This window comes from Ceratina calcarata, unplaced genomic scaffold (assembly GCF_001652005.2).
Source record: "Ceratina calcarata isolate Rehan_Ccalc_2016 unplaced genomic scaffold, ASM165200v1 scaffold430.2, whole genome shotgun sequence".
Taxonomy (NCBI): domain Eukaryota; kingdom Metazoa; phylum Arthropoda; class Insecta; order Hymenoptera; family Apidae; genus Ceratina; species Ceratina calcarata.
Genome location: NW_017166723.1, coordinates 197,521 through 211,311, shown reverse-complemented (window position 1 = coordinate 211,311; position 13,791 = coordinate 197,521). Strand labels below are relative to the sequence as shown.

The 13,791-nt window shown below is 39.5% G+C and overlaps 1 protein-coding gene across 2 annotated transcripts in view; it reads left to right on the top strand.

The window, feature by feature from the left end:
• The window catches only part of LOC108626878 (Ecdysone-induced protein 78C), a 19,681-nt gene extending 5,896 nt beyond the window's left edge, over positions 1 to 13,785 (top strand). The window contains exons 3-7 of one of the 2 annotated variants that reach the window (XM_018027806.2): positions 7,333 to 7,474; positions 8,318 to 8,697; positions 9,183 to 9,500; positions 9,893 to 10,289; positions 10,849 to 13,785. In XM_018027806.2, coding sequence (XP_017883295.2) covers positions 7,333 to 7,474; positions 8,318 to 8,697; positions 9,183 to 9,500; positions 9,893 to 10,285 — 1,233 coding nt within the window. In that variant the 3' untranslated portion in view covers positions 10,286 to 10,289; positions 10,849 to 13,785. The remainder of the gene's footprint in view (positions 1 to 7,332; positions 7,475 to 8,317; positions 8,698 to 9,182; positions 9,501 to 9,892; positions 10,290 to 10,848) is intronic. The other variant, XM_018027807.2, reaches the window with a different exon arrangement.
• Positions 13,786 to 13,791: the final 6 nt, after the last annotated feature.

Sequence of the window (13,791 nt, the reverse complement as noted above, 5' to 3'; positions counted from 1 at the left end):
TAGTTAAAACCTTGTTATTTAACTTCAGAGGCGATTTCAATAGCAGTCCTTTCAGACGATGCGATGCATTAACTAATTGGACAGTTTTACTTAATTATAAGAATACGAGAACTTTATTTACAAGTATTGATGATTCGGTAGTTTTACCAACCGTAGCTGATGAGGAACGAGTTTCAGACGAGACGAAGATGAATAGAATTTGTTTAGATGAAATTCCTTGGTACTGAATTCCGAAAAGCGAATGTTTGAAACGTCGACATGTAAAGCAGAGTCAAATATAGAGGAGATCCTCTTATGTTTTGATGATGCTCCACAGCATTTGGAGTAGGTCCATTGCATCAAATTAATAGTATTAGAAATCAATACTTATACAGACAATTTTATAATACAGATTCAGATAGTTCCTCTTATTACAGTTATATATATTATTCATATTTCGTATACTCATTACTTAAAATTAAATAATTTATCCAAACTGCTCGACTATTGCTTCAGTTGTGCTCCTTAACGTGTAATAGTTACAAAATAATTGACATCTTCGAAATCCGATAACAGATTTATTTTTCATCGCGTCCCGAAAATATTCAACACGCTTGAATAAAAATAAAATCGGAGATCCACGTCAACTTACTCGTCGACCTCAAAACATCCTCCTTCGTGCATTAATACTTGATTGCACACTGAAATAGATCCAAGAACGCACTCTCCTAATACTTCTGCCGCCCAGGTTTCATCGTTTCACCCCCTGTGCCTATCTCTCCCCAAAATAACGTGTATATGCACATATGCGACGGTGTGCATGCGAACAATATAGCATGCAAATTCGCGTGTCAATCAAAACGAGATCCCGTTACACCGGCTAATTCTCAATTCTATTTCTAAAACTCGACTCGTGTTCCCGAAGTTATTAACGAATTTAAAGATTAATTAATTTCAGAACGGCGCGAAGTGCATCTAATTAGTTCGCAACGTCATTAGAGTAGCAATGGTTTTAACAATCAGGAAGTTTATTGTTACACCAGGTATTTTGCGCGCCGCCGCCGATGATCGTGAAAAAAATGTCGAGGTAACAATGCGTCGTTTTCATCCTGGATGAACTCTGCTGCACGCGGCACCCTGTTTCCTGGCCTTCCTTTCTCAAGTGAAACAGGCTAATAATAGACACGTCGATGTAAATTTATCACCGTTAACCGTGAGCAAGTTTACCAGGATGGAGTAACCCTTTGAAGGCATCGGTTTTTAATGAAGAAAACAAGCTTCCGCGGGACGGGTGTGCCGTGGGTATTTTAGAACAGGGGTGGCGAGCTCGTGGCCCGCGGGCCACTTCCCCGATTCTCGTGCTTCGTTGGACGATGGCAAGCACTACAGCCTCTCTCAGAGAATAAGCCTACCGACGTAACTCTGTATCTTTCTTCCTCGAGCATTCTTATTTTTACAATATATATAAACACAGTCTTACGAAACGATTCGGAAATTTATACAGTTTGCTCCGATTTGAAGGGACATTCCTTGGAATACGGTTTTCCACATTTTTGGGATTTTCTTCTCCGACTCTAACGTGTTAAGAATTCCAACCAAATTCACTCATATTCACTCGGATACGAGTAATATACGTGAATTTTTTCAAATTCTTAGATTGCAGATTAGAATTGTAAAAAATTGATAATGTTCCATAAAACTGTATTTCCATCTTAAATATTATAATTAATTTCACCTATTTTAATGAATAAAAGTCAATGAAAAAGTTCAGAGATATATTACCTAGCACTAAGGGTGAAGAACTGAATGAAAACTAGGAGTTAAAAGCTTCCTAGAGGAAGACACGCCAGCACTGTTTCAAAATAACGATACGAGATTAGGCACCGCGGACGAACACGTGTAAAACGCGGATTAAATCGGCGATTAATGATTCGACACTTGCTGGCAAAAAATAAATCTCACACCCGGTAAAGCCAACGCGACACAAATAGCCGTGGGAACATGGGGTATCGATCGTACCGTGAACCGAATCGGCGCTGCGGCACTTTTGTCGGAACGTAATTCGTCAAATGGACAGAAATTGCACAAATTGATAGAACTCAATTACTATTGACCGAAGGAAATTCCATATACTTCGAATCAATCCATCAGAGGTACATCGAATATAATAAGTAACGGGTTAAAGACTGATATGAATATGCGATTATACAGGGTGTCCCAGAAAAAGTGTTAGGTTGAACAACAATTTCCTTTGCCAAATTACAAAGTCAGGCATGGTTTTTAAATTATGAACAAAAAACACTGACCAACAAGAGAGCGTGTAGAGAATCTACCCGTGGCTGGGCGCGGGCCCTACGCGCGCTCATATTGATCAGTGTTTTTCATTAATAATTCAAAAACCGTGGCTCACTTTGCATTTTACCAAAGGAAATTGTTGTTCAGAAATACTTCCAGAATCACCTCTTTTCGGGTTTAACACTTCTTCTGGGAAACCTTGTATGTATACATACGTACAATGCAATATCTGCACGTGGATAGCTTCGACTAACTCATATTATTTTTTCGCAAAAAATTATATTTAATATAAATACAATAACAGAAATATGTGAAATGATGAAATATAGAATTGTCGTAAATGTTTCATCACAAAGCATCGACTAATACTTGAAGCTTTTCATATGTTCACCCAGAAGCCTGTTATATTTTCAACAACAATATATGTTCCAAGTATCTACATCAATATGAACTAATCAAATTATTACTAATTTATAATGCAAAGCGATCTAACTTGAAGATCACAAGAATTTTTCCGAGAATTGAGCTTACAAGCTTGCACGCAAATATTAATTTTCACCCGAGGCTATTGAAGTGAAGAGCACTGTATGTACAGTCGACGTAGCACAATCCAATAAAACCGGTTGTATCGAATCGAGTACTCGAACCATTCGGGCCTCAACCGACTCTATCGCAATTTTGCTCCGATCTCTGTCCATCCATTCCCGGCCGGCCTCCCTTCTCGACTTATTGAATTAATTTCGCCGAAATAAATTACCCTCGCCTATTCACGCCGCGCCGGTTCGACTTTCATTTCCGTCGGTGCCAACCGAGTGGGATCGACTAAATGACCGGCGCTTGCGCGTATAAAATGATGCTCCGTGCCCATGAAAGTTTCCGGCTTCGGAGGCACCACCGGCGAACCGAGAGCGAGAGTTCGATGAAAATTACCACGGGATTCGTTTTTGGGATCGATTTTACCTGCTGCCGTGTTTCAGCCGGATTTGATTAATTATCCCCCATTAATCTCAGTCTCCCAACGTCGACTGGCCCGGTTTTGCGCGGGCCGGTAAAGGAGCCGTAATTTCAAAGACGAAACTTCTCGGTGGCGCGCATTAATCACAATACGTCGCTTATTAAACGAGCTGTCCCGTTGGCCACGGTAAACGAGGTCGACTCCGCAGCCCTTGGCCGACCCCCTCTGTTAATTTCCAACCCGAACCGAGTCGAGTCGCGGTGCGTGCGTTACGCCCGGTATATTACGTTCCGCGTGCACACCAGTTACAATTAAGCTGAGTTTAGAACATTGTTTTGAAAGTTATACTAAGAGGCGGCCGTCTTTTGAAGGTTTCATGAGATACCAGAGTTACCGAAGAATTTAGTTAAGGTTTTGTTAGTCCTGTGAGGAACTCTCTGAAGATGTTAAATACTCCAATGCCGAGCTACGAACTTTCTCCAATTTCTTACTACGATACGCCGACGGGTTATAATCAGATTAATCTTTTTTTTTTTTTTAAATAACTATGAAATTCACGACTTATAATGGATTAATTGTTTCATGAGAAAGACTATGGAATCTAGTTTTTATACAAAAGTAAAAAGTAAGCATGTTTCGGTTGACCTACAAGAATTATTTCATTCTTTACGCTGTCATTAATATTGAACTGAACTAATTATTTTTGATAAAGTGAACTTCAGAAAAAAGTAAAATCAATGAAAACCATAAACTTCTATTTACATGTTCACATGGCACCTTACGAGAATATATATTCACGGAGTTTACATTTTAGAAACAAATACTTATTAATATTTTCAAAATAAAGAAAGAAAAATTTCACTTTTACATAATAAAATTCTATTCCATAATTAATTCCGTTCCTAAATACTTTGTAAGTCTCCACGAACCGATTCCTCTATTTTTCGTTTTTCGTTGATGGGAGTAGCCACTGTTTTTATTTTCGAAAGAGCTATGAGGAAAAAGCGTTATTCTGGAGGACGGAATATTCTTCCGAACTGAATAGAAAAATAAAATTGAATTATGCATGACTTCATTGACCCAAAGAGACGATACGACGGAGAGAGAAAGAGCCTCGTGAAGGAATAATTCAGCGTCTGCCAGCACCGATTTGAAAATTCTCCAGCGCGATCGATAGCCGGTAACGTTTCCTTTCAAAGCGCGGAGAAAACGCATTTAACTCTCGAGGATATTTTCCGCCACTTCGCTTGTCCAGAAACGGTTCCATTTTTCCCGTGAATTCATAAAGTCTGATCTTTTCAACTTTATCATACTTAAAGTATAAACGTTTTTCCAGTACTCTAATTTTTTAAAGATAAGCCGTTAATGTTCGTCGTTCATTATAATAAAATTATAGGAGGATCCTTAAAAAATTTAAATAGCACCATTCAATCTTTACATAGAAATCGAAATATTTCAAGAAAAATAAATTTATATAAAACAATATCTTTAAGTAAATATGAAATACAATATATTTAATTTAAGAGTCACATAGTAGCTAAACTTTTCAATACCTTAAAATATAAAATTCCTGAAAATTATTTTTATTAATGCAAATAGTTTACTTATACAAATTTTACTGTACAAAATTTCCTTTGATCTCCTCTCCTTTGAAACGTGCGTATCCTCAGGACGCATCGTTATCTCGAGAATTAATCAGCAGAAAAGTCTCGGGTAATTCAGATCCTATATAGCCAGATGGTAATCGACTCGGAAATGAAAAGCACAGCTTGTATCTACAGGTGCATAGGCTCGGCTTAAAATTAATTACGTGAGATTCGTCTGCAGCGAGCAGCAGTCATAATTAAGATCCGATGCCAGGATACGAACCTCCTCGTAATGCTATTACGCGTGCACAGTCATGGAATTAGGAAGTCTACAGGGTCTCTCGTCGAGGTCTCGTTCGTTTGCTTTCTCCGCGAAAAGGAGCCCGATAATTCTTCTGCGTAACGTGTGTACCCGAGCAATCTCGAAAATTTGTTGCCCTAAAATTATAGAGCACCGCATAAGAACTTATTAGACGAGATCACTAGGCTAGATAATGACTGATATAAGACATAATAGAAATGATAAGAATAGGTGAACTGGTATTGTAACTGTTGTGGTACTTTCATCGAGAGTCCATATTAGGAAGTGAAATCGATTAGGAAAATGGTTCGTCGCGATTGGAACTTTTAACAGAGATACATTTATTTCACGTGTTAAAAGACTCTTTTATATAGCAGGAGAATTATATAATTTTCATATATTTATGACAATATTATTAAAATAATATTTATAATTAATTTTCATATATTTTTATTTCAATTTTAATTTTTATATTTTTATATTGACTAATTCATGTTTAATAATTTTCTTAAGTAACGAAGGTGTAAACGATAGATCGCCTCCTGTCGAAGAGTTCGTGATATTTAGTTAATAGCTACAGTCGCGTTATGTTTCGCGATCATCCACACGGTTTATTTGCCGAGCGTTTACATAAAGGCGATAAACGGATCGATTCCCATAAATCAGTGAAGGACGCCGGGCGCGGTAATGGCTGTACGGTACTATCTTGGCGTTTTAGAAAGCTCGTTTTTTTCCCTATCGTTTCTCCCCGCGAACGACACTTTTACGATCCCTAAATCCAGCCCGAGACCTCAGAGAATTAATCGGCCATCGTGCGAGCAAGCAAGCGAGCGAGCGAGCGGTTCGCTATCCTTGAAGTCTAGATCGATGCCACCCCCTTAAGTTCCGTCTCGCGGACTTTTTTCCTTGTCGCACTGCAGCAAACTTTCATCTGATATCATCGATTATCGCCGCGGCGATAACATTATGCAAACGGACCGCGGGTTTCTCACTAATAGTAATTAGATGTCTAAATAATTCTATTCGAATGGCGAACAGTACTATATTTTGTCGGCTAAGAGGCAAAACGTAATAATTCAGCTGAACGCTGAAGAATGTAACTCGACCGGTTGTTGAAGAACGTAACAATTCGATCGAGCGCTGGAAAATACAAAATTACAATTCGTTGACGCCTTTTCCTAATATGATTTTAACTTAGAAGTTCAACAAGAGTACATTAAAAACTGTTATAAAAATATTTTCATAATTCCTGTCTTTACGACGAAGACGAAGGATCTTCTCGAACCGAATAATAGATGATATTTACTGATAGACTATCACTCGGGACAGAAAAATCGCGCGCACTCAATTTGCAACGACGGTAACGTTTGTTGGATTTACGGAGGCAATATCGCGCTCGACGAGAAGAGATTTCTCCTCCGCTCGGAAAGACGGCGAGCGAGCAAGGCGGAGGCAGAGGAGAGACAGATGAATCGAGCCGTTCGACGCTCCAGCGGGCTTTGATGTAACACCACCGATTGCTTTGAACTTTCCACCGCGTCCCGACGCGTTAATGTTTGTCAGCGATTCTTTTTCGAGCACGCTTAAGCACGATTATATACCTGTTGGTATCGGTGATGAACCGTTGAAATCGCGACGTACACCGTGTCGGACACCTGTTACGCAATCGGCTTGAAAGGGAAAGCTGCTGTAATAGAAGGAAACGAGTGACAACGTATAGAATCGTAGTATGTAACGTCGGCGCAGAAATCTTGTAAATTGTCAATCGCGATAAAGGCTCACGTAACGAGAAGTGACAATCAGAGGAATAAGGATATTGTTCGCTTAAATCGCTTGTCTGTTACGTTCTTTCTATTAATATTCATCTGTCTAATGCTAAGTAACTAGGAGATTATCTGACAGATTAAATTGATAGGAAGAACAATAAAAAAAAATGTATTTTTCATTTATTAATAATGATTCCGAAGACAGAGAATACAATTGAAGAGCTAAAAGCAACAGACGGTTAAGTCGATTTTGTCTAATCTAATCACTCGAAACAATAAACAGTCGTGAACGACTCATGATATGACCATTTGTTTTATCGAACTAACTAAAAAGTTTGCTTTTTTACAGTCACCTCCAAATCGAGTTGACTGTTTGTTGCCTTGAGCTCCTCAGTTGTTCACTACAACGAGCTTGGTAGAAAGGAGATACTTATTGTTTCCATTTTTCAGGGTTTCTTTAGGCGAAGCATTCAGAAACAGATAGAGTACAGGTGTCTGAAAGACGGTAACTGTCTGGTCATCAGAATAAGTCGGAATCGCTGCCAATACTGCAGATTCAAGAAGTGCCTAGCTGTCGGCATGTCTAGGGATTGTAAGTAATCATTTACGTTGATACATGCTTTGATAATGCGAATTGCTTACATAGAGCTTTGTTTCTAACATTTGTCAATGAATCGACATTTTTTGCTCTGATTTGTAATATTAATTAATAGAAAACCTACCGACAATTTTTGCGCTATATTTATAGTTTTTAGATTTGAGTGGAATTTAGTGCTGGCGTTGGTACTTCAGTTTCGTAGCAGCTTAAATAATAATTACAACTTTAGCAGTATTATCAAATAAATTTTGTGTTCTTTTTATTTCTTATACAAATATTTAGAAACTGTCATTTGAACGGTGCATACATACTTCAATACAATAATGCGAAGTACTTACATAGAGCTTTCTTTCTAACATTTGCCAGGGAATTGACGTTTTTTTCTCTGGCTTATAATAAACGTATCGGACATCGAAGATCTGTCTTACAATAGGCTACGATGTACATATTATAATAGACCAGCGAAGCTTTCTGCTTGCGTTGTCGATGAAATCGCAATAAGCCCTTCCTAGTCTTATGATCCGCTTAAGAACCGAGTTAAATCTGCACCAGAAGCTCCGCACTCTCTTCCGTTGTTGTAATTCTCTCTACTATCGTGTAAAATACGAATCTCTTACAAATACGTTCAGTTTCTGACTAATGTGATTCACAAACTCTCGTGAAGAAATGTGAAAATAAATTTACATTAAAAATTACAAATGTTCTATCATGAAAGATAGAGAAAGAGAGAGAGAGAGAGTGTGTGGAAGGGAGGACCGAGAATATGGAATTAATTACACTGTACAATACAAGATTTCCTCGAATTTCGAATAAAATTTCGTATTCCTGAATTTTCAGCCGTGAGGTACGGCAGGGTGCCGAAACGTTCGAGAGAACGTGGACCCGAGGACGCAGTACCGACCACGACTACAACGACGACCACCACCGGTAGTGGTGTGCAGCAGCTAACGTCCTCCGCTGGTGGCAACAATAACAATAATAATACGAACAACAATAACAACAACACCAGCAGCCAGAACAATAACAACAGCCAGCCGCAGAACGCTGTACCGTGCGTGCCACCGGCCGCAGTAGTCGAAGCCGATCAGTCAGACACCGACGTGAGGCAGCTGGCCATGTCCGACGTGATACTTCAAGTTTCGCAGGCGCATTACGCTCACTGCGGCTTCACCGAGGAATCGACGAGGGGCATCGTACGGAAACCGATGATAATACCGGTAAGTTTGATACAGATCCCGGGGTGAAATTCTGAGGGAAGCGGACGCGACGGCAGTACATACAACCCGCGATACGATTTCGGGACGAATCGTTTACTTTCACAGTTTTACCCATACTTTGCGCTGCAATGACGAGGCAGACTCGTCGTGACGTTTTAATGGCCAACTGCGCAGTGACGAGCTATACTCGTCATGCAATTAGGAATGACATTTGCATAAACTATCAAAAAGTTTTGTTATAATTTAATCAGTAGTTGTTAGCAAGGGTTACTGTGAATATCAGTCAATTGTATTTTTAGTAAGTAACATCATGTATGATGAATAAATTAATTAATTAAGTAATTAATAAAGTAGATGAATTGTATCCCTGCGCTATCGCATCCGCTTATGTTTATTAGTTGACAGAATTGAAACAATAGATAGTGACGAAGTTCGTGCTGGAACTGGCAGCAACGCCTGTTTCTTTTTATAATCCTGCTGATTAGGCGAGTACTTCTTCGCAGCCGGCCAGTCCTGAAGACCCAGAGGCGGCATCCTCGACAGCGGAGACCGTCGAGTCGCAGAGGATTTGGCTCTGGCAACAGTTCGCCACCAGAATAACACCGTCCGTGCAAAGGGTGGTCGAGTTTGCCAAAAGGGTGCCGGGATTTTGCGATCTTTCGCAGGACGATCAGCTAATCCTGATTAAGGTCGGTTTCTTTGAGGTCTGGCTAAGCCATATCTCGAAGATGACCACCGACAGCTCGATGACATTTGAAGACGGTACTTATATCACTAGGCAGCAAATGGAATTGATGTACGAGGTAAGGATCATTCCAGAACATTTCCCAAATAAAACATAACAATTCGTTATACTGGAATATAAATTACTAAAAATTCTTTCTTTTCTAAGTGGTCTGTCCCGAAAGTATTCGACTTGTACTTTTGATCTTGAGTAGAAAAAGGTAGATAACTGTACATTTTTGCCATGTGCAGAGGATCTAAAAGTATTTCTCTCAATTAGTTCTTCAGTTGATTATTAATTATTATAGCATTCAACGCGATTTGAACAGACTTCAGAATTAGTTGTTACGGAATAGACTGTCCCTCAATATCGTCAAATTGAAACACATTTGTTTCAATTGTGCGATTAATAAATTTTATTAATCTATATCAATGAAAAATACTAATAATTAATGAATGTGTAATAACACAGCCAGACTTCGTGTCCGCTCTGATGCAATTCTCCTCGGCCTTAAACGGCCATCAACTGACGGACGCTGAGTTGGGTCTTTTCTCCGGCGCCGTCCTCCTGAGCGAGAGACCGGGTCTGAACGACGTGAAGGCAGTGCAGAGGCTTCAGGATCGCCTTTTGGATGCACTCAAAGTGCAAATATTACGAAATCACACGGTTTCCGGCGAACCTACTTCCGCAGGCAGCTGTTCCAGCGTCTCAAGTGTCTCGCAAAGGATACCGGAATTAAGAGCCCTGGGTGCCAGACACGCGAATCTCCTCGACTGGTTCAAAAGGAACTGGACGAAGCTCAAGTTGCCGCCCCTCTTCGCCGAGATATTCGACATTCCCAAGTGCGAGGAAGATCTTCAGTGAAGAGGTAACTTCTTATTTCAATTTATATTATTCAACGTCGATGATACGTGATCGATAGTAGTTACGATTTATTAAAGACAGTCACGTGACTTTCCTAACGTTTATCTGTGTTTTTTAATATTTATTCCTATCTTACCGATAATAGTGTAAAATTTATGCCATTCGATTCTACATCTTTATTTCGCAAAGAATCAGAACAAAATTCGTTTAAGCTACATTCCAGTGCACTCTGGTTCGTATTTTATTCAGGATAATCTCTGTTCGGTGTAAAATCCCAAACTACGTAACTACGATTTTTGAATCACCTTGTAGCATTTATTGCATTAATCTGAAAAGATTCCCTGGAAACGAAGTTTAACCCATATTTTTGGTCAATTTAGTGGGCAACATTAACATTTCTGCCTTATCTTGTCGCTATCGCTTCCTTAAATCCAATACAGTACCTAACAATTCGATCCTTGCCCAACTATATGTATAGTTCGATTTCGTTTCTCCACAAATCCATTTTATCTGCAATTCTAAGAGTTCTAACCGGAACGCATCGACTTAAAAAAATGTTTCAGAGTAGATCGATTTATTTCGATGAGAACAAACGGCCCTGTCGGGAAGAATCTTTCTAATTGCCAGCGGTCATCGCACAAATATAGCTCGGGCGACCCGAGAACGATTTGTTTTCGCTCGCTAGCGATGATGCACAGCGTCGCAACGACGAGACGGAGCTCGGTTCGATCGAAACGGACGCGCGGAGGATTGATGCGAGCCATGCGAAGCGTCGTACACGGGTATATCTCGTCGTCATCACCGTTGGATCTACGATGCACTGTTCGCTTCATTGACGTACGGGGCGGAAGATGGATCGTTTCTAAACGAAGGGTACAGATTGCTGTTCGAATCGCACCTGGCACGAGACGTACGAGGAGGGTAGAGATATTATTCGATTAACAAGGATAGGTGATCATGCAACGCGGATAATCGACGATTGAACCGATCGATACCTAATAACGTATTGTGCGAAGCACAAACGGACAACTTTAAAAAAATAATTAGATTTTTAAAAGACGAGATACTCTTCTTTCCTTCGAGGTAATCTATAGAAACGAAATTATCATCGATCGTTCCCAACGTCGCGAGAGCGAAGGGTGGGGGTTCGAAACGGGTCGGTGATGATTTTTATCTGCTGCGCGCTTAATCAAAAAGCGGAGCGTTACTTAAAATACTCAAAACGTCGAGGAGGAGGAGGCGAAACTAAATCTCGTGCGCGTCGCGTTGTTAGTCCCGTGCATATCGTTGACTGCAATAACCGCGGCGCAGTGGTCGAGCATGCGCCGCGACGAAAAGATAGCACAAAAGTCGTGATCAATTTACAGACGTATTTATTATTACGATTCTCGAGCGAAAGTTTCGAAGTATCCACTAGACGAGGATCGTCTGTAGCATTTAAAGAGAGACGAGCGCGACGACGACGACGACGACCCACCGACGACGTCTGGTGGGATCCCGTGGATTTCCCTGCGCAGTACGCGGCTCGCTCGAACTCGTAGACATATCGAAAACCGTAATATCGTATTTTTTTCATGCGATCAGCCAGTGTAACAAACTGTCCATCCTCATACTGTGAAGACTGGGTGAACCGGCGGACGGTCGCGCCCACTACGAAACGAATAAGCGCGGCGGCGAGGCGCATAGGGACGATGAGTCCCGGTGGCCGGTCGCAGGTCGCGAACGACACTTATACACTTATACAAAATAAAAGTTAAAAAAATGGTTACACGCTATAAATATGAAAAGCTCAAGAGAGGGGGAATATTTATAGGACGTACGTGTCTCTCTAGATGCATCCGCTACAAATCTCAATCTATGCAATCTCTATTTTTATTACTTGACAAATAGTATAGTAAATTACCGTTATAGGTATTGTTGCGTCGCTTCAGGGTGCGTTTCCCGCGGAAGGATCTCGAACGAGGATGTTCTTTCGTTGTCAACTTTTTTTAATTCTCGGTACGAAGTTTCCGAACGAACAAAGTTAAAGGATAGAAATGGGTAGGGGAGGGGGGAGGAGGAGGAGGTGTTATGTACTCGTGATCGTTGCGTTAAAAGGGAAGGGGGACGTATAATTTGTTATCGGACGAAAATCGTTTTTCGATTGTTGACAAGATCCTGAAGTGAGCATGTTTAAATCTTCGAACTCTTGAACACTAATAACTCTCTGACAATGACTAGGATGTAATGTGTATCGATATGTAATTTAATATACATATGAATACGTACGGGACTGTATACAGTGGTGGGGGAAGGGGCATTTTTAAAGTTACAGAGGGCACTATAATTTATGAAGAGGAAACTATATTTTATAATAGCGATCAATGTAAATGACGAGAGATAATTATATGTATAAAGGCGACGAAAGATATATATTATATTTAACGGAAGCAACAAGATGAAAAACTTAACCAGCCGTAAATACGTTTGATTAAATTCTTTATCGATATATTTATATTCCGCCCTTTCTTAAGTTACTACCATAAATTAACTCATCGTGATATACCATAATTTCTCGATTCCCCTGTAAGACGTTTGAGACAATTCCTGTTAATGTTTTTTAGTAGTAACTTTTCTATAATTTGTTTACAATTTCTACGTTAGTTTTACTCGAGTGAATAAAGGAACGTGGGACAAAATGAATGAACATCTACATATCAAAGAGCGAGGAAATTTTAAAAGCCGGTCATAGCAATGATAAAATGTAGCATTAAAATGACGATTAGAAAATGGTGTACGAGGATATCGATTCAGAACTTTTTCTCACCACTGTATACACGATATATTCACGGTGAGAAACGGAGACGATGTAAGTTTATCTATTAGAGAAATTAATGTTTTATCTAAATATATAGCGTCGTACTTAAATTAAATATAATATAACGTCGGTATATCGCTGTCGCTAAAAACAAAAAAAAACCGAAGAAAATATGGAAAAAGACTATCTTCATGATATTAGCAGGAAGGAAGGATTCCAATTAAGCGCTCACATCAAGTTGTGAATAAACATATCATACCTAATTAATATATTGATCAAAGAAGGAATATCATCGTTTAATAATAATATAAATATGAATCTATATATATTATATATATATTAAAAGAATATATATAAAGATTATATAAATCTATATGCAAGAGGAATAGTTATTAAACTCATTATGTTGAGCGTAGATCTACGGTGGTGTAGGCCATCTCTTAACTTGCTGATGCAAAGAAAGGGACATCCTTTTTCTAATTCCTCTAAAAGAATCACAGTAATTAACAACCGAGTTCTCCGGATCTATTACAATCTACCAAAAAAAAAAACAGATCTGCGCCAGAAAGTGAAATAACAAAACAGTAAATACTACGGGTGTGCATTCAAAAATTCGGCTTGGGAATTTTTTACGGATTTGTGCAAGATCCCAAATGTTTGTCGAATACATAAATTTATTTGAACTCGACTTGATATCAAACATCACTCC